The sequence below is a fragment of the Neofelis nebulosa genome, chromosome 9, assembly GCF_028018385.1.
Source record: "Neofelis nebulosa isolate mNeoNeb1 chromosome 9, mNeoNeb1.pri, whole genome shotgun sequence".
Classification (NCBI taxonomy): domain Eukaryota; kingdom Metazoa; phylum Chordata; class Mammalia; order Carnivora; family Felidae; genus Neofelis; species Neofelis nebulosa.
Genome location: NC_080790.1, coordinates 31984339 through 32005461, shown reverse-complemented (window position 1 = coordinate 32005461; position 21123 = coordinate 31984339). Strand labels below are relative to the sequence as shown.

The following is a 21123-nucleotide window of genomic DNA, read 5'->3' as shown; positions in this document are numbered from 1 at the left end:
TTGGGGCTCTGTTTCACTTCAAAGATCATTCTCATAAAAGCTGAAGTGGGGGCACCTGGGTGGCTAGGTCAGTTACGCATCCGACTCTTGATTTCAGCTCAGGTCATGATCTCGTGGTTCGTGAGTTTAAGCCCCGAGTTGGGCTCTGCACTCATAGCACGGAGCCTGCTTGGGTTTCTCTCTGTCCCTGTCTCTATGCCCCTGCCCCACATGCTCCTGTGTGTTCTCTCTCTCTCTCTCTCTCTCTCTCAGCAAGCCCAACACAGGGCTTAAACTCACGAACCTTGAGATCATGACCTGAGTCGAAGTCCAATGCTCAACCGACTGAGCCACCCCAGTGCCCCTGGAATTTTGAGTTTTGGTTCCCCTTATCTTTCCAGAAATCCTGGTTTCAAAAGTAGCCAAGTTGACTTTATCCTTATCCTTTAGAGGTAAAGAGTTCCAGATACATAAATGGCCTATTCCTTAATGTAAAAATCATCAAGAAGTTTACTCAATAAGAATCCAGCTTAGTGGGGGCACCTGGGTGGCTCAGTCGGTTAAGAGTCCGACTCTTGGTTTCAGCTCAGGTCATGATCTCACGGTGTGTGAGTTCGAGCCCCGCGTTGGGCTCCGTGCTGACAGCACAGAGCCTGCTTGGGATTCTCTCTCTCTCTCTCTCTCTCTCTCTCTCCCTCTCTCTCTCTCTCTCTCCCCCTCTCTTTGCCCCTCCCCCACTCACTTTCTCTGTCTCTCTCTCAAAAATAAATAAAAGTTAAAAAAGAATCCAGCTTAGTGTGCTAGAGGATTGTATGCAGAGACTTTAAAAAGCTGTCAAATACATCCACGGCACAGAAAAACTTTAAGAGAAGCTGTCACAAGTGGAGAAAAGAGCTTATGAAGTCCTTTTATGAAGAAGCTTCAAGGGGAATCAGGAGGACTAAACTACACTCTCTGTGCATCACCTCAGGCCTATTTCTCTTTTCAGAGCCTGGAGTTCCACTCCCCCCTGACTGGGATTCTCTCCCTCTACTGTACCTTTTGGAGAACGTAAGTAGCTTCCCACCCTTCTGAGGAGCTATAAGATGCCTTCCTGTCTTCTTGCGGCACTCTCTTCCACCCAATCACTGTCCAAACCCAAAGAGACTTATGTTGTAGATGGAGGGTGGTTATGTGTGGTAAATTGTTAGGAGTAGCCGTCAGCCTCTAGGCCTGCCCCTTGACATTAGCCTTCCTCTGGGATCCAAGTTTTGTGTCAGCTGCTTGCCTGCCCACATAGGCCTGATGGGGCAAGAGAAAGGAGAGTCCTGTAGATCATACTCCTCGTTCAGGCTGTCCTGCTACCCCACACAGACCACTTGGCACCCAGGGCCTTGCCATTAGCATTTCCACAGCAACAGGTGCTTACGTGACAGCAGGGCCAGAGCTGGGAGCAGAAGGGTAGGGTTGCAGCATCTCTTCTGAGTGGATCCCGCTGTCGCGGACAGCCTCAGGGCCTGCAGTGGGGGAAGCATCTTGTCCAGTGTTTGCACATTGGGAAGCCAGGCCTTTGTACAGCTTCGCCATGGATGACCTATGAGAATAGAAGTAATCATTTTCAGGGTGTACATTGGGAAATTGGCTCTGAACACACAGATTAGGACAAGAAAGATAAGGAGACATTTCTTAGATGAAGCTCATCTGTGAAGTTCTCTCTCTCTCTCTCTCTCTCTCTGGCCCTCTACAAACAAGGTTGTTTACATAACAGTGTAAGCTAGATGCTGGGCAAGAATAAGGATGCTGATTAATTGCCTGAATTAAGTTTGGGGGAAAGGGGTGGTATAGGAAGATATCCCCCAGACCAGCATCTTTTTCCGTTCTCAAACACCCACAGAAATTATTCTGTTTTCCTCATTGATTGGAATGAGGTTGAAGGAAATCCAGGTCATTAGAAAGTTGTGCTACAGATTGCTTCTGTTCCCTCTGAAGTCCAGATTCTCCCCAGTCAGCCCTTTTTGTTTCTTTTTAGCATTAATTTGTTCAACCACCACCCCTCCCTTATTTGTTTTGTTTTTATCCATAGCACTTATCACTATCTAACTTACTTCTTAACTTGCTGTCCAGCCCTAAAAAGTGAGTTCCATGTGGCAAAGATTTTTGCTTGTTTTGTTCATTGCAGTATATTCAGTGCATAGAGCAATGCCTGATGCATAGTAAGTGCTCAATAAATATTTGTTGAATTAATGAAAGAACCCACATTCTGGCCTTTAAACTGCATTTTTTTAGTCTGGCAAGCTTAGGGAAACAATTTCAATGGTTAGTAACATGAGATAAGGGGGTCTGCATAAGTATTAGAGTAAAACTGTTTATTTTTCTGAGGTAATTTCCCCCAGGTAATAGGTACCTCCCTCCCTACAGCCAGCCTGGCCGTCTCATTCCCCACCTCTTCTCTGTTCTCTTCTACCTCCTGTCACTGCATTTCAGCCACTTTCAATACAGTGCGGTTACTTGTGACAGGTACCCACATTGTCTGTATTCTTGTTCTTAGAAACCTTTGATAAACCCTCTAAGCAGCACCATCAGAACCTTACTTCTTGAGCTTTTTCCGTTTCTGAATAAGCAAATCCTCATTGCATTGAAACAGCAGGGTGTAATGCGAGATAAATACTCGAAGGCGCTGAACACACACCAGAAGTAGGTAATAGTCAGGGTGTTCCTGCTCTGTGAACTTCAGGACGTTCTGGATGGAGGAAAAAAGGAAGCAGCATTGCATAATTAGAATGAAACATTTTGTCTCTTGTACCCTTTGCCTCCATCTGTTGTGAGCGTTTGGTAGCCATTTAATCAAAACAACAATACATATGGCCAATCTAATTGGCTGAAAGGTTAATCTTAATCTAATTAATCTGAAAGGTTAAACTTGACGTTCTCTTTGTCCATCCCACCAAGGGAGACTAATAGTCATCACTGTTCCTGTTTTGGCTGGATGTAAACATAGGCTAATTCCATCTGAAAAATTTGAAGGATCTATCCATTAGATTTTTGAGGTAATGGAGCCATTCTAACAATTACTGTCTATAAGCAATGCCTTATAACCCAAATAAGTCAGACTAATGGTGAGAATGTCAGACATCGAGGGGAGGATGTTTATGATCAAACCTGGTCTGGTGGTCCCTACTATATTGCCTACTGTGTGGCAGTGAAACATGCATGTTAGTTGGATCTGGAAAGCTAATGTGTATTGAGTCTTCCTATTGCCAAGTACTAATCCCTTTACATATTTGTTTTCTCATTTAATGTTTACCACAGATAGATAGGTGCAATCATTATCTCTGTTTAACAAATAAGGAAATCAAGGCACACCGAAGTGAGGTAATCTTCATTAGGCCACACATCTAACAAGTAGCAGAGCCAGAATTTGAACTCGTCAGACAGTAGAATCGGGGCTCTCATTTATCATACTGCTTGCAAGACCTGGGTTTGAGTCCTAGATTTTTTCACCTATAACATGTGTTAACTTGAGGAAGTTACTTCTTTGGCTCTGTATTTCCTTATCTAAGCAATGGTAATAATACCTCTTTCATGGGATTATTGAAAACATTAAATAAGATAATTTAATTTATTGTGAGAAGATCTTAAAATCTAAAGCCACATATAATTGAAAGTCTTCTTAATAGTGATACCAGGCTACTTCTACCTGAGATAAATCCCAAGCATTTCTAAGATGCTTTCAACTGAATTACTTAGGAAAATCAGTCAGCAATTAAACCAGAATAGGTGGATGTTAGAAATAAGAGGGACCCTTAGGGATGCTGGTGAGCCTTTCTCTCAACTCTACTTCCTCCAAGGTGCTGCAAGCCCTGTGGAAAAATGATGTGCAGAAGTCACCTCATCAACTTCTTCATGCTTTGTCTGTGACATAAGATATAAGCAATATATGGCAGGCTCTTGGACTCAAGCCAAAAGAAAGTAGTCAAAGAGCACTTAAGTGGACAGGTTACATAGATACTTCTTAGATGCCAGGGATGGGGTAAGAGTTTAGGGGTACATTTAGATGGCTGTAGAACAAGATGGAAGGGACTCAATAGGTACTTAGAGTCTACCAGGAGCTTCTATAGAAAGATCCTGGATCAGCAGAGGTGGTGATTGCTGGTAAATGAAGATAGAACTTCAAAGGCAGACATCATGAACCAAAAATTTTTAGACATTGAGATTGTGGTTCGTACTACAAGGTAGGAATGGGATAATCATAGCAATCTAAATCATTTAATTACTCTTTAGAAATACCAAGGATTCTTCCTTGACCCTTTACAGTGTTTCTCATTTAGAAGCCAAAAATAGTAGTTTAGCTTGAAAATCATCTTGGTGACTTCCTAGCCACGCCTACCTGCAGATGTATCAGATATTCAGGGATGCGCTGGACTATGTGAAAAAACAGTGTGTAGATGTCAGATTTAATCTCTTCATCACCCTGAATGAAAGAAAGGTAGAGTCACTCTTCGGTGTCCCTCTGGCTCTGGCTGCAGAACCCCAAAGTCAGTCCTACCAGAGTAGGCAGAGTTTTTTATTCCCAGAGCATTTTCTTTCTCTAAAGTGTCATGGTCCTTCATTGGATAGGCCACTTGTTCAGAGACATGCTCAAGGAGACAATTCTTCTGTAGCAGGGAGCATATCATATCATTCTTTCGAATCCACCCAACTTTCCAAACAACCCCCTCCCTCCCCACTACTCTTGTTAGCACAGTGCTGGACACAAGTGGGCACTCAATAAATTATAACCGAGTTGAATAAATTCATTCAGGTTCTCTTGTAAGTACTCATTACAGTGGCTTAGTAATAGGCCCTAAGGGTGGACTGGAGCCTCATGAGGGTGAAGACAGAGTATAACTAGAAACTGGTCAGCCGGGCTGGCAGAGCAAACATGTTGGACTCTCCCCATGTCCCTTTCTTTCCCTCCCTTTCCCTTCCCTCTCCTCCCCTCCCCTCCCCTTACTTGCCTTTCCTCAAATATTTGATGGGTGCTAACATGTGGTAGGCGTTATACTTATAGGGTTGAGAGTAGTTGGGAGGGGGGGTGGAAGTAGAATGTTAATAAGAAAGAGACCCTCACCTCTCGTGAAACTTGATTAACTCTTAACTTTAGGCTTCTGATAGAGTTTCTTCCTATTGACCTAAAATAACTAGAATTGTTAGATATTTATATGTGCTTCTTGAGCACCTACTATAGCATTGCAGTAGCAATACTTAAAGCTGCATGATTAGAACCACTTTATGATCTTATAAACTGACACAGGATGATTTCAGTTTAATATTCAGATTCAAATTGTACCTGGAAAAAAAAAACCCCTCACAGAGCATGCAAGCTGTGGCCTGAGGATCTCTGCTTAGAACACCTGTTTACTTTGTGTAAACTTCCAGTGCAATAGAACAGAGAGTCAGCGAGGCAGGGTGTGGACCAAAGCACTGACACTCATCCTCGAGTGGGCTCCTTTAACTCCAGGTAGGGTGTCAGGGACTCTGTTGGAGCCATTCCTCAGCCTGGAAGACAAGCTGAGTGCATGTGTTGTGTTCCCCTAGGTGGATGAGCAACTTCCTACAGATATACCTGTAACCAAAGGGCAGTACACACACAGAGTCACCTTACCTCCTTCAGAACAACAACATGAACCAAAGAGATGCATTCAGGTAGGTCCCTCAGGTAGGCAACATAATAATCCAAGAAATTATTCTTAAAAACAAACACAAAAATGCATGGTAAGACTCTGGAAACAGGAATGATAGCAGCTAATAGTTTTACAGTCGTGTGTTTCACAAAGGAGTACTTTGCAGAGATTATTTTGATCATTTAATGTGTTCGTTAATATGTTTTGGGGGTTTTTTAAATTCATTTCTTTAAACTTTTTGGTTTTAAGGTAAATATCCCTATGAACTTGAGAACCAACATTCAATAATCCTGCTTTCATGAGAGAAAGTGAAAAACCAATGCAGCGGAGAGGGGTCATGTAAGTTGAAAAATTTTTTGTGTGTGTTTATTTATTTATTTTGAGAGAGATAAAGGGCAGAGAGAGAGGGAGAATCCCAAGCAGACTCCACACTGTCAGCACAGAGCCCAACGCAGAACTCGATCCCATAGAACTGCAAGACTGAGACCTGAACTGAAATCAAGAGTCGGACACTTAACCAACTGAGCCACCTAGGCACCTCGAAAAAGTATTTTTAAATTGTTAAATGATTAAAATGCATATTTTGTTTTTAAGTGACTTTTAATTTCAGCCATCTGCATCCAGTGAGGAACGTTGTCCAACCCACCTTCCGGTGTCTAGACCAGTGATTCTCAGTTTTTGCCACTAATTGTATATTCCCACCATTTGTTTATTCTTCTATGCAGTATGCCTTCAAGAAAACAATTTTCAGCTTCCAAAGTTATATTCCCACAGATATAACAACTCTCAGCCCAAGAAAGCATACTGAATACAAACAAGTAAAAGTGGTATTAGAGGGATTGCATTATATCCATACAAGTAAATAGTTTGTAAACTATACAAGTAAATAATTTGTGAACTTTGTCTTATTACCTACAGTTGAGAATCACCAATATACAGAATTTGATTGCAGGCTAACTATGGCTTGCAGACCAATTTTAATTAGCCTACACAATATATTTTTTTTAATGTTAATTTATTTTTGAGAGAGACAGAGAATGTGAGTGGGTTAGGGACAGAGAGAGAGGGAGACACAGAATCCGAAGCAGGCTCCAGACTCTGAGCTGTCAGCACAGAGCCCGATGCGGGGCTCGAACTCACGAGCTGTGAGATCATGACCCGAGCCGAAGTCGGATGCTCAACCGACTGAGCCACCTAGGCGCCCCTCACAATATTTTTTAAATAAGAAATTTCATACAAAATTCTGGATTTCCAGCGTCTCTTAAAATATCGGATCTGGAAACTCTAGTCCCTTCTTCCTGGATAATAATTGGATAATATTCCTTGTAGAAAAGCATATGTGCTCCACTTAAGCTCACCTCCCAACAGTCCATACTGTATTACACTCCGCTTATTTCCACTGATTTATATCACTACCTGGCCCCGTAGGCATTTGAGTTTGCAACCTCTGGCCTGGGTCATACTTTCTTTGTAGAACATTACAGAGATTTCAAAACTTGGCACTCTTCTCCAAAAAGTGAAAATAAAAAACATTCAAGACAAACCACTGCCTATCACATTTTTAAATACCGCTAAGGAATGAAATTAGGTGAGAAATACAAGCACATATATAAACCCCCCTATACTAATTTTGGATGGATGGATATGTATAGATAGATAGATAGATAGATAGATAGATAGATAGATTGATAGATAGACAAATACACACACACTTACGTGCATACTCAATGGGCCGTTCTACATAGTACAGTGGAAAGCGATGGGCTAGAGGTTAGGAGACTTGGGTAACAGATCCATGACTGCCTAGCTAGCCGGGTGATTTCAGCAAAGTCTTTCAATGTCTCTGAACTTTATTTCGTTATCTGTAGAGTGAGGAGGTTAGACTAGATCTCAGCGGGTTTCCTATCTCTGAAAAATCTCTGGTTTGAGGTTCTCCATTCAGAGAAGCAGACAAGAGAGACACAGGTGCATGTAATTCAAGTTTATGCAGGATTTTTTTTTTTTTTACAACTTACCTCATCATTTGTTAATTTAAGGAATAAATCTCCAAGAACTCCTTGGCGTGGCCACTTCAGGACCCTTTCCTGCAGAGCATGGAGCAAATCGAGGTGCTGCTGGACAAGGTACCGTAAAGAACCAGGGAAGAGGCTTGAAACAGAATAGAGATAGGATCACACAAACCGGGTGTAGAGAAGAAAAGAGCCAGAAGAACATCTGCAGGAGGTCCCATTTTCCCATTCATTCAAAATATTCTGAGCTCTGCATATCCTGAGCTCTGCATTCAGGATTTTTTTTTTTTTTAAAGTTTGCCATTGTAGACCTGACAGAAAATATCCTCAGGATGTAAAAAGACCCATTAGCAATGGTTCCTACACAAATCTATATTGTACTAATAAGGAGCATATCACTTGAATGGCTTTTTTTTTTTAAGCTTATTTTTTTTAGTAATCTGTACACCCAATAAGGGGCTCAAACTCACAACCCTGAGATCAAGAGTCACACGCTCTCCCAACAAAGCCATCCCGGCACCCCTTGAATGGCCTTTTTAAAGCCAAACTGTTACTCTCTCATTTATGTGACAGTGGAAATTCTCAGGGAAATCTTTTCCAAAATTTTAAAGTTATTTCCACTTGATGTGCAAAATAGTCTATTCTAATTAGTGTTGTAGACAACAGCACTGAGGTGGCACTTGGTCATTCTTAGCTACTGGGTAAGAGACTGATTTAGGGAAGAAGGAAAACGTGTTTAAAGTTGGCAACTAAACGCTCAGGGGACAGGCATATGAAAGTGTTCATTTCCCTTCCCGTCATTATCCAAGAGGAAAACTGAGCAAGGACAGAGACTTGCCTGGGAAGGCTGTAGACCAGGCCTGGCCTGTTACTCCCAGGAGTTTCACAGAGCCCCTTCCTACTCTCACAGCCCTCTCCCCCATCCCTTAGTGTCCCTCTTTTTTTGTCTGTTTGTTTTTGTTTTTTGGTTGTTTTGTTTTGTTGTTTTTTCAGAGGAAATGAAGGGAGGAGAAGTGTCAGAGAAGGACACAGTGGAGAGGAGAGAGAGAAAGAATCATGGGAGGAAGAAGGGGGTGGATGGAGAAGAGTGGGACAATCAGAGGCCTATGGGAACAAGGATGCAAGCTGCAAGGAAATGGAGTCTTGCTGGGCTACAGCAGGGATCTGAGCCCTAACTTGGTGACTTACAGGAACTGAAAGTAGGTTCCCTTGTGTTTTGAAGACCACACGTTTAACAAAGATGAAAGTGCTGGCCTGCTTGTCACCGAGAGCTGAACTTACGTGGATATTTCTCCAGGGTCCAACGAGAGTAAGTTAGTGGACAGTTGGTGTGCTTTGTCCACCCTGAACAAGCAGACCTTTGTTGAGAACAGTAGAAAGACCATCAGTTTGATAAGAGGTCTTTCAACCCATCTCCAAGGAAAGCAAAGACTCCCCTGGAGCTATAGCTCAGAGAAGACACACAGACTGGAGAGGGTACCCAGCCCCCTGTGAAAAGATACAAGGCCTCCTTCATTCCTGCCTTTTCCCCCTCCACCTCCTGTGCCACTGGTCTCCGCATACGCAAAGCCTGCTGGTCTGCGCTTCCTGAGCTCTTACGGCTGGCATAGTGGGCTTAGGAGATCTAAGTGATCCCTGTCTGGATCAGAGGGAATTTGGAGGAGTGGCTAGGAGACAGTCTGACTGGGAGGAAACCATAACATTGCTGGAGGAAAGCACAACTGATTGAACTGAACAAGTGAAACACTGTGCCAGCAAAAGGTCTAGATGTGAAAGATTTCTCCCCACCCAACGCTACGATGGCTTCCGGTGATATTCCTGATGTGACACTGAAAGCTGTTAGGCCCCCACACCATGGTAAGATCTGACTTGGAAATAGGTTGTCCTTTTAGGTTTTGTAATATCTCTTAGATTACCCTTTTCCTTTTTTTCTTTCTTTACTGCTCTCCTGGCCTTGCCTGGTCTCACCTGAGCTCACCTTCTTTCTCTTTCTTTTGAGACAGCTGCCTTCTGCTACATGGTGATCAGTGTACTTGCAGCGTTGGAGAGCTGGTAACTTGGTTGGAGTCCAAGTACCTCCTGGACTGTCCACTGGGGTAACAGAGATTTCAGGGTGAGGGATGAGGGTCGGGAAAGGCTAATGCCCCCATCAAGTATTATGGAAACACATAAGTTACAGGAAGAGCAATGACTTGTGGTGGGTTCTTCACCAAATATTGGGGAAAAAATGTTCTATTTAATAAGGATATTATTTGAAATTGGAGACGAGTGTGGAGAACGTGAGCCAGGAGATGGAGAACAGAGAGAGAAAGAAGGCAAGCAGTATAGACACACACACACATAACCTATTTCACTGTTTTGCCTAGAGCCAGACCTGATTCTCAGAAGCAACTTTTTCATGAAGATGAAGGTATTAAATGCTCAACTTCTTATCTGTTCCTTACCAGGAGTGAAATTACGGCAACGTGAATTTGTTTATTGTTTTTTAAAACCTTCAAAGTTATTTCAACTCCCACACTACAGTACTTAAAAACAAGGGAAATAAACTAAAAGCAATGAAAGAAAACCCAGTTATAGTTTCAAATTAATAACTTAGCTCTTGCCAGTTCAATTTTAGGCCAAAATAACTCCTGAATTTCAGCAGCAGGATGTGACCCAATCTGACCCGCGTGGATAATGAAACATTCGCCACCTGGTGGTGATCTGTAGCACACTGAGTTGTTGGTGGATGTGGCACTGGAGTTTAGCTTATAAGACTAACTGGCAGTCAAGTCAAGCTGACTTTGCCCCTCCCTACAAGTATTCAGACAGACAGGACTATTTGATCCTGAGCTTATAATTCTATCTATAGAGTGAATCAGACCAGAAAAATCCAAGAACTCCAACTTCTGTGATCCTCCAACAAATGAACAACAGCCCACATGTTCCACTCAGACCTCCGCTGGTAGCTTGTGCCACTGCAGTTTTCAGCCCAGACGCAGGGCTGGCTTGAAACAGGCTGAGGAGGCTCTTGAAGGCTTTTTTTTCCCCCCTAGGGAAATCCTAAAGTTGTATCTTAAAGGTTTGAGAAGATGTGGCAACCTCAGTTTTGAGTGTCAGGTTATAGTTACGGTGGGTTTTATTTTCACCCCCAAGTTACTTTTCAGCAGGAGCAGAAAGTGCTGAAGCCTTGCAATGTGTGATGGGAAAGATAGGAAATGTTATTAACTTATTTTCATCTTTACATGGGGGAAAATGTCAGTAGAGAAAAGGAATAATCCCATTCTGCTATGTTTTCATTCAGCTGGTCTATTTAAAGCACACACAGAGGCTCCAGAAAAGCTTAGAAAAAAGAAGAAATGTAGTAACTGAAGGAGGATAATGGAAATCTAACCCTAGGGTGGAAAAATGGCAACCCTGCAAAGCTCAGAACTAGAATCTTTATATTAGTAAGACTGAGAGTATCAACTTAAAGCTTTTCTCATCTTGATCTATGAAAAGAAAAAAGAGGGTCAGCTTAGTAAATAACTAACATGCATAGCATTGTCATGGATATCAGGAATAACTTATCTTACTTTCATGGAATTTTGTATAATAGTTTTAATTTTTTTTTAATCTCAGGATTTGGGGGAGATTAGTCCTTCCTCAGCAGTGGGTCATAGGAGAACATCTTAGACAAGCAGGAAGTGACGGCAAGTAGAAGAGAGCTTCCGTGAGCCAAGCACATTTCTAGCATCCCTACCTGACAGATCAGTTGAGATCTGAAGTAAGAACCTGTGGGCTGTTAGGAGGGAAGCGTAAGTTGTGAGATGGGAAGAAACAAAGTCTGCTTCTGGCTGAGAAACTTGATACGGTGCTTGTCAGTCAGGTGACGTCTTTGAAACTACAAGGTCCTTAGAGAAGTGGCATGATGTGGAAAGATCACAGGGACAGGGGCACACAAGCCTGGGTTTGAATTCGGGCACTAATTGGCCATGTGGCTTTAAACCCCTCTGGACCTGAGTCTCTTCATCTGTAAGACAGGGTTCACAGGGTTCTTGTGAAGGTTTCATGAAGTTATAACTGAAATGCCTAATTACTGTGATCCAAAATGAACAATTCTCTCTCCTTACCCCATCCCCAAATTTTCAGGGACAAGGAAGAGAAGTTGCTGGCTTAGTATCCCAGATGTGGAAGCAAAACCACACCCAGAGTTAGACTTGCCTTTACATTTGATTCATATGTAAGATTGGAGTCTAGCAGGGGAATTAAGGGGCCAGATGGGGAAGGAACGACCAGCAGGAATCTAGGTGGCCACTGAGAGAAGGTGAAGCCTGGTCCAGGGCCTCCAGTGGTCAGAGCTTTCACCATGTCACATCACCCTTTCTATCCCTTGTTTTCTATGCTTTGTTTACCTCAGTTTTGCAGTAAAATAATTCTTGAAAATAGTCAAGTCACTTTCGAGTTTGTCAGGGAGTATCCCCTCATCTTGGCCATTTAGCTATGGGAAGCTTTGTGCTCTGGTGACTAGGTACCTTGTTGGTAGCCGCAAAGCCAAGTAAAACGAGGGGATGGAAAAGAGCAGGAAAATTTGACAATTAGGGGCTTCCCTAGATAGATTCACAATATGAACCATCAGTGTCTATTACCTGATAGCGTATTTAAACCGGTAATGCTACGTTTATCTATAATAGGCCATAATCTAGACTTTCCAAGCTTTTGGATTGACCTTTTCCTCAACTAATCTGGATTATTCCAACTTCATCACATTAGTCCTTTCCACCAAACCAGAGTTTCCTCCTTCCTGCTTTCTCAATGGAGAAGAGGCAGAGAAAATAGAAAGATTATGGACAGATACCCATCAAAAGAGTGTTGTAATCTTGGGGCCAGCATGCTCCAGACCCTGTGGAAGCACTGCCCCACAACACATACACCATACACACACACACCACATACACACACCACTTGTGCACCATTCGGTACTATGGGACCACCTGAACAAATGAGAAAGATCCAAGTCCCAGGGTTAACCAGCCCCATGCCATTTATCTGATGGCCACTTAGTGCTTCAGACCTCCCTGCGTCCATTCCCTTACACCCCCCGTGAGACCTGTGGTCCCACGAGAACATACAGATGTCAACAGAGAGCAACATCTCCCTCACTGTAGCATTTATTTTCCCTTTAGGTTCATTACAGACATGCCAGGGATACTGAAGGCCCCAGAGACTATACTCAGTTTCTTATCTAAATTTGTGACTTGCCAGGGGTTACCTGCTATCACTGCCTACGCTCTTTTCAAAGACTATTCCTGGAACTCCTCACGGGTCCTAGAATTCCCCAAATGGAAACAATAAACAACTTACCTTAAATCTTAAGCAATCTGAAAAAGGAAAGGCAATGAATACATGGGTACCTTCTCTCTTTGGAATTCCTCTTTCCATCTGACCCTTGGAACGTTGCCTTGATCTTCAGGATCAGAGAGATGTTGATGACGTATTTTCTTTCTGATTCAAGCAGTTCTAGAGCCACGGTCTGTCTTTTAGCTTTAAAAATAAACCAAAGAGGGAATTTTTGTCAACCACTCCTTCCCAAAACTCTGTTAAATTAGAGAAAGCAATAAAAAGACACTAAACCCAATAAAAAGAGACATCGGCAAATTTTTGGAAGATGGAAAACAGAATGGAAGCATGGTAATTAATTCAGCAGAGTGAGGGCACAAAACCTTGGTGTTCTCATCTGCAGATGGAAAATCTGCTAAGAAGCAGAAAGGCTCAAGAAGTGGAGGCACCAGGCGCCACAGAAAGTGCAATTTAGGAGCAATGCTGAAAACAGGAGACATGGTCTACATAAAGTGCAATTGAACTTCCAGGCCCCTCCCCCCATGCCACATGGCTTCCTCATTTATGCCCCATGCAAAAATGGGAAAAACTAAACTAGAGGGGCCCTTATCTCTGGGGTCTGGACTAAAAACATCAGAGAGGATAAGGAAGAGTTGAGATGCCAAAAGGAAAACAAGGGAACTCAGAAGGCTTGTGTCCTTCTGGAGGAACAGGGAGACCCCCCCCCCCCAGCCCCTTCCTCTGGAGGTCTTCCCACAATGCCAGTTCCCACTCCTGCCACTCTTCAGGCAGGAGACTGGAGGATCTACCACTGAAGAAATGGAACTCTCCAAGGAATAAAGACCTACAGACACTGACATAAGGAAGTCACCTATCAAAAAGTTAATTTGCCACTCGATTAGCCTACAGTGAAGCCCATTTCCTGATAAGCTTGGCCAATATAGAATTTTGCAGTTTCTTTTTATTTAGGGCTGTATGTATACGAAGAAAAAGGTATTTACCCATTAGGAATACATAGAGACAATGCAGGAGATGGAATGTATAGCATGGTGACTATGGTTAATAATATCATATTGCATAGTTGAAAGGTGCTAAAAGAGTAGACATGAAGTTCTGGCAAGAAAAAAAAATTGTAGTTATGTATAGTGACAATGTTAACCAGACTTACTGTAGTGATCATTTCACTGTATATACAAATATCAAATCATTATGCTGCACATCTAAAATTAATATAATGTTGCATGTCAATTATATATACCTTAATAAAAGAGACAATGGAGAAACAAAACTTTTTAAAAATCCTACAGTTAATACCTCAAAGAGGTACGAGAAAAACATTCTAATCATTTAATAGTTACATGATGCTAGAGGCGCCTGGGTGGCTCAGTCAGTTAGGTGGCTGACTTTGGCTCAGGTCATGATCTCAAGGTCTGTGAGTTCAAGTTGCACATCGGGCTCTGTGCTGACATCTCAGAGCCTGGAGCCTGCTTTAGATTCTGTGTCTTCCTCTCTCTCTGGCCCTTCCCTGCTTGCGCTCTGTCTCTCTCTCTCTCAAAAATAAATAAACATTGGGGAAAAAAATTTTTTAATAGTTACATGATGCTGGGTTTTTTTTGTTTGTTTTTTGTTTTTGTTTTGTTTTAAGAAAAGAGAACACTCCAGAAGAAGGAGGAGGAGAAAAAGAAACTTTTTGGCATTTTTTTCAAAGATGAAAGAGTGGAAAGTAAAGTCAAGGAGGTTTCCTGCCTTCTTCCCTACTCCCCCACCCCCAAAACAAGAAAGACATGTTGAAGAAAAATAGACTAGAAAAAGATGGTAGTGGAGAAAATCAATCCATGAGACCCAACATCAAATTAGTAGAAGTTTCAGAGAAAATAAAGAAAATGGATGAGAGCATATTATCAAATGAATAATAGAAAAAAAAAATACCAGGACACTCATTTCTAGAGGAAAGAGCCCATTGTGCTCAGCGTAATTAATGAAAAAGACTCTCGCACCGCTGTGACACTTCAGCACACCAGAGGTAAAGAGAAGATCCTAAAAGTTACCAGAGAGAAAAATCCAGTAACATACAAAGGACTGGGGATCAGAATGGTACTGGGCTTTCCAACAGTAACACGAGAAATTAGAGGACAATGGAACAATGGCTTTAAAATGATGAGGGAAAAAGATTTTATATTCACCTAAATTATCAACAAAGTATGCGGAAGCTACTGGACAATAGGTTCCATCAAACGAGAAGTAAACCGAGAAACCAAGAAGGACACACAAGATAAAAACAAACAGGAATCTAGCATAGAACTATGAAGGGAATTCCTAGGAAGAGTGGAAAGTCCCGGGAAGGCAGCAGTGCAACAGGCCAGCACGGAGCAGGAGGGCAGAGGTCTCTTGGACACTGCTTCTGGGGAAAAGAAGAAAACTGTAAGTGAAAGATTTTCCATTACACTGCTAAAAAAATTAAAGAAGACCTATGTAAAGGGAGACATATACCACGTTCTTTGTTAGGAAGACTCAATACTATCAAGATGTAAATTCTCTGCTAATTGGAATAAAAAGAACATAGAGTCTAGAATTAGACCCACCCAAATGTGATCACTTGATGTTCTCTATGCAATTCAATATGGAAAGGAAGATATTTTCAATAAAAGGTGCTGAAGCAACTGAATAATCACATGAGGAAAAAAAAGAACCTGGACTCCCTCACACCATACATCAAAATTTATTCAAGATTAATAGATTGGGGCGCCTGGCTGGCTCAGTTGGTAGAGCATGCAACTCTTGATCTCAAGGTCATGAGTTTGAGCCCCATGTTGGGTGTAGAGTTTACTTAAAAACAACAACAAAAGATAAGTAATAGATCTAAATGTGAAAGCTAAAACTATAAAGATTTTAGAAGAAAACGAACTAGAATATCTTCACAACTTTGGGATAGGTGAAGATCTCTTGGAAGGACACATAAGTCATGATCTATTTAAAAAGTTTAAAATTGGGGTGCTGGGGTGGCTCAGACAGGTAAGCATCAACTTCAGCTCAGGTCATGATCTCATGGCCCGGGGGTTGGAGCCCCAGGTTGGGCTCTATGCTGACAGCATATGGAGCCTGCTTTGGATTCTGTGTCTCCCTCTCTCTGCCCCTACCCCACTTGTTCCCTCTCTGTCTCTGTCTCTGTCTCTGTCTCTCTCTCTCTTTCAGAAATAAATAAACATTAAAAAAAAATTAAGTTTAAAATTGATAAACCTTATCAAAGTTAAGAGCATCCGTTCATCAAAAGAATATTAAGAAAGTGAAAAAGCAAGCCACATACTAGAATTAAATATTCTCTGCACATACATCTAACAAAGAACTCATATCCAAAATATATTAAGAAATCCTAGTAACTGATAATAAGAAGAGGCACTTCATAAAAGAAGGTGTACAAATAACCAATTAGCATGCAAAAAGATTTTCAACATCATAAGTCATCAGGAAAGTGCAAATTAAAACTACAATATGATACCAGTTACACCCCCATGAGAATGGCTAAAATTTCAAAGACTGACCATACTAAATATTGGGAAGGATGTCAAGCAACCAGAACTCTCAGACATTAGTGGTAGGAGTATAAAATGTCCCAATCTCTTTGGATAACTGTTTGATGTTTTCTTTCAAAGTTAAGCATAATCCTATCCCAGAATCTAGAGATTTCACTTCTAGGTATACATCCAAGAGAAATGAGGGCATACATCCAAAAAAGACTTAGATGAGAATATTCATACCAGTTTTGCTTATAATAGTCCTACACTGGTAACAGTCCAAATGTCCATCAACAGGAAAATAGATAGGCAAATTGTGGTAAATATATTCCATGTGATTGAACTACTGAATGAAAGACACATAGTGTATTGAGAGAAAGGAGTCTGACTCAAAAGAGTATACATTGTATTATTCCCTCCATATGAAGTTCCAGAACAGACAAAACTAATTTATGGTGACTGAAGTCAGAAGAGTGGTTCTTCAGGTGCATGAGAGAGCTCTCTGAGGTAACAGAAATATTATATATCTTGATCCAGAGAGTGATCACAAGGGGATATACATACATACATACATACATACATACATACATACATACATACATAAAAAGTCAATAAGCTTAAACTTAGGTTTTGTGAATTTTGCTTTATGTAAATTACCTCAGTAAAGTACTGATAAAAAAAAAAAATAGCAGCATAAACTGGTTTCAAAACACAGAAGCAAGTACCAGAAGGAACTGTGAAAACAATTTAAAGGGGTTGCTGCTTTCTTCATAATAAACCTTTCGGTACTCTTTATTTTTTCATGTGTTTGATAATAAAAATTAATTTTTGAAAATTACTTTCCACAAAATAGCCAGAGGGAAATGCCATTATGTGCCATATAATAGGTGTTCAGTAGCAACTAGTGATAGAAAGGAGAGGAAGGAAGGAAACGAGGGAGGGAGGGAAGACAGACCTTGATGCAGTATCTGGTATTTTGGTGGCAGACTTCCGATCCAAGATGCACATATGGAAGATTTTGCGTCACTGACAAAAGAGTTCACAAAATTCTGCCCTCTTCTCCACCACCTTTATGCCTTTTTTCTCCCAAAGCACTGCATTTCTAGATGTCATCGATCCCCAGAATCAAGGTGGTGGTCCCAAGCCTGCCATGTGACCTCAGGTGAATCCCTTCCCCTCTACAGGCTTTAGTGTTCACCTGAAAAGAAAACTGGAGACCAGGTGGTCTCATACCTCCACTGAATCTAAATTGCAAGAATTGTAGCCTGTAGGCTTCCTGTTCTTCAAACTTTCGGCCTGCATTCCCCTCTAGGGCTTACCAGCTAAAGAGGTTTCGCATAAAACATTTTCCAGAGAACTGTGCCTGGGCTGGCCAGCATCCTTGAGTTTATCTGGGTGGTCTTTCGTGACATATTCCTCTCCCCATTCTTTACCATCCTTGGGCTGCCTCCACACACCAGATGAGAGATGGCCCTTGGGCTGGATATCAGCCGAAAGGCAAGGCTTAAGGTTTTCTTCCGCTTCAGGAGTTGTTGGGTTCATTCCTGAAAAATAGCACCCGCCATCAATATCTGAGTTTAAAAAAAAAAAAATTGTTGTTAACGGTTAAATAGTATGCCCCTGTTTGGGTATACCTACCCCCTCCACTTGAGGATTAAATACATCAACTAAGGATTAAAGTTTCCACAGTTAACAAAGGATCACCTCTGTCTGTTTCTGGCCTATACATCCTTCTTCTTTGTATGTAGTTTCTACTAACTAAGGCACTTTAAAAAATAAATTTATAGGGGTGCCTGGGTGGCTCAGTCAGTTAAGCGCTGACTTTGGCTCAGCTCATGATGTCACAGTTCGCGGGTTTGAGCCCTGCAACAGGCTCTGTGCTGAGAGTTCAGAGCCTGAAGCCTGCTTCGGATTTTGTGTTTCCCTTGCTCTCTGCCCCTCCCCCACTCAGGCTCTGCTCTCTCTCAGATAGAATAAATAAACATTAAAAAAAATTAAAACATTTATATAATAATATATCAATTTGTAATAGTATACGCTGACTCCCTGTATCTCCTTCCTTTTAGGTGAGCACACCAGAGGAAAAAAATACAGAAGAAAGATGCCAAACACAATGTTTTTTTGTGGAATTTGTCTTCCTTGGTCCTGATAATGGTAAGGTGCAAAAAGGAAGGAGGAATGGAGGGAGGGAAGATGAAATAATTTATAAAATACTGGTGAATTGTCTATTAAGTAAATAACTTTTACATTAAATAAACTATAAAATGTGTCCACAGAAAACTTAGGTCATGCTACGTACATCTGTAGGTTTCCCCTGAATGTTATTTCATTGATAATTGAAATGAGCCAGAAAGAACCAAGGATTCTGGCTTTGTCTTAAACATCCTGACCCATTCTCGCTCCTTGGGTTTAACTGAGTCACTGACCTACTCCACCATTCATCTTAGATTCTTAGTAACCATAGTGCTTTCTCTTTGCCTGAGTTCTTTCATGCCTGCTTTGGGACTGAGGGAGTAGAAACAGGAAAGGTAAAAGCAGGGAAAGGGCATACTTGCTAGAAGAGAAGAGAACTAAAAACAGAGCCACTTACCAGGACCCATCATCCCCTTCACATTACTGTCTCCTACATGCATGGATCGGGACTCTTGAGCTGCAGAGGAAGGAAAGCTTTCAATCAGTACTCATTCCACTAACATGGGCTGGCACCTTCTATGAGCCAGACATTGGGGACAGACTCAAAGTTGACAGTTTACTGAGAGAGAGCAGTAAAAAAAATAATAATAAAATCTCAATATAGTGGCAAGCACTATTTTCCCATCTGTAAAAAGATATATTAAGTGGCATTTACCTCATAGACTACCGTAAGAATTAAATCAGTTATTATGTGTAACCTATACACAGTAAGAGCTAAATTATTATTTAACTATGATGGAGAGGATGGTGATGATGGGAAGAGCAGGAACAACGCTGCTCATATGTAAGTCAGACCCTATCACTCCTCTGCTTAGCCCTCCAATGGCTTCCCATAAGCCAGAGGCTGTACAATGACCATTAGGCTCTAAAATATCTGCTCCCTTCCCTGCCTGGTGTTTCCTTCTTTTTTTAAAACCCCATCTCCCCTTGTCTCCCTTGTTCACTCTGCCTTAGCCCCACTGCTGCTGTTCTTCCTTGAAATCTTGGCTGTGTTCCCACCAGGACCTGTTCCCTTTCTTCCCTGTGGTATGCAGGAGCTCACTTCCTCACTTCCTTCAGGTCTTTACCGGGCACCCTCTCTAAAATTACACCTGTGTTTATTTTCCCCCTTATCACTGACAAACTACATATTTTATGTATCTTGTTCATTGTCTGCTTCCTTCAGAACAAAGGCTCCAGGAGGGCAGGAGTGTTTGTTGTTTTGTTCACTACTATCTCCCACCATCTAAGTCAGTGTCTGGGATGATGGATGGATAGGAGGAAAGACGAATGGGTAGTGGAAGAGTCAACACCTTGACTGCAATCTCCTAAAAGAGTCATAGCAGCAGCTATGAATCAACTATGTTATATAAGCTACCTGTGTTATAACAGTGGGGGAAGGAGGGTTACCATCACGCAGCTAAATGAACTCCATCGAGCACTTCGCAAGTTATCATTTTAAACCTTTTGTCTTGTGAACATGTTCAACTTCCCCACACTTGGCATTGATCTGCCCTCTACTTTCCAAGGCTGTCCTGTATTCTTTCCTAATAAGATCATCCTTTTACATCATGTTCTTCATGACATGGAGCAAAGAAAATAGAACCCCTTGCGACGAACCCCCTCATTCCCCAGATGGATCAGGGAGTTTTGCCAAGCTGCACCTACTGGTCTCAAAAGTAACTACTCAAAGAGGTAAAAAAACAAAAACAAAAACAAAAACAAAACAAAAAACTTACAGAAATAAAAGCAAATCCATACTTAGAAGTTATACTGAGTAAAATCCATCTGATTTAGGGGCGCCTGGGTGGCTCAGTTGGTTAAGCCCTGGACTTCGGCTCAGGTCATAATCTCATGGTTTGTGGGTTCGAGCCCTGCATTTGTGGGCATCGAGCCCAGACAGCAGCCTGTCTGCCCTGTGCAGACAGCTGAGAGCCTGGAGCCTGCTTCAGAATCTGTGTCTCCCTCTCTCTCTGCCCCTCCCCTGCTCACACTTTGTCTCTCTCTGTCTCTCAAAAAAAAAATAAATAAATGTTTAAAAAAATTTTTTAAAAAGCCATCTGATTTAGATTGATTAATGAAAGAAAGAGAGAGCGCTTGTGAGTGAGGGGCAGAGAGAGAGGGAGAGAGAGAGAATCCCATGAGGTACAGAGAGAGGGGGAGAGAGTGCAGAGCCCAGAGCAGGGCTTGTGCTCACTCAATGCGGAGCTCAAACCCCCAAACCCTGAGATCATGACCTGAGGCTAAGTTGGTTGCTTAACTGACTGAGCCACCCAGGCATCCCCTGATTTAGATTTTTAAATTTAATTATGCAGAACATATTTACTGTCTATGACTATATTCCTTCAGCCATAAGGGTAGGAACCACCAGCACTGCCACTGAGGAGCTTACAATTGGTTCAGAAGCCCTTGAGACTCTTGGAGATTTTCTAGATGTGACAAAAAAAAACAAAAACAAAAACGAGAGATCAAGAGAGAGAGACAGAGAGAGACAGATGGGACAATTCCTCT

General features: G+C 41.8%; 1 protein-coding gene and 1 long non-coding RNA gene across 17 annotated transcripts in view; one reads left to right on the top strand and one right to left on the bottom strand.

The window, feature by feature from the left end:
* The window catches only part of ARHGEF33 (Rho guanine nucleotide exchange factor 33), a 118652-nt gene that overhangs the window by 59389 nt on the left and 38140 nt on the right, over positions 1 to 21123 (bottom strand). For all 16 annotated transcript variants that reach the window (XM_058683113.1, XM_058683119.1, XM_058683109.1 and 13 more), the window contains 8 exons: positions 19031 to 19090; positions 17760 to 17984; positions 13003 to 13132; positions 7637 to 7769; positions 5603 to 5686; positions 4346 to 4429; positions 2550 to 2698; positions 1388 to 1552 (listed from right to left, as the gene is read on the bottom strand). In XM_058683113.1, coding sequence (XP_058539096.1) covers positions 1388 to 1552; positions 2550 to 2698; positions 4346 to 4429; positions 5603 to 5686; positions 7637 to 7769; positions 13003 to 13132; positions 17760 to 17984; positions 19031 to 19090 — 1030 coding nt within the window. The remainder of the gene's footprint in view (positions 1 to 1387; positions 1553 to 2549; positions 2699 to 4345; positions 4430 to 5602; positions 5687 to 7636; positions 7770 to 13002; positions 13133 to 17759; positions 17985 to 19030; positions 19091 to 21123) is intronic.
* The window catches only part of LOC131484658 (uncharacterized), a 39847-nt gene continuing 37245 nt past the window's right edge, over positions 18522 to 21123 (top strand). Inside the window, exon 1 of the long non-coding RNA XR_009248371.1 lies at positions 18522 to 18594. This is a non-coding gene — a long non-coding RNA (uncharacterized LOC131484658). The remainder of the gene's footprint in view (positions 18595 to 21123) is intronic.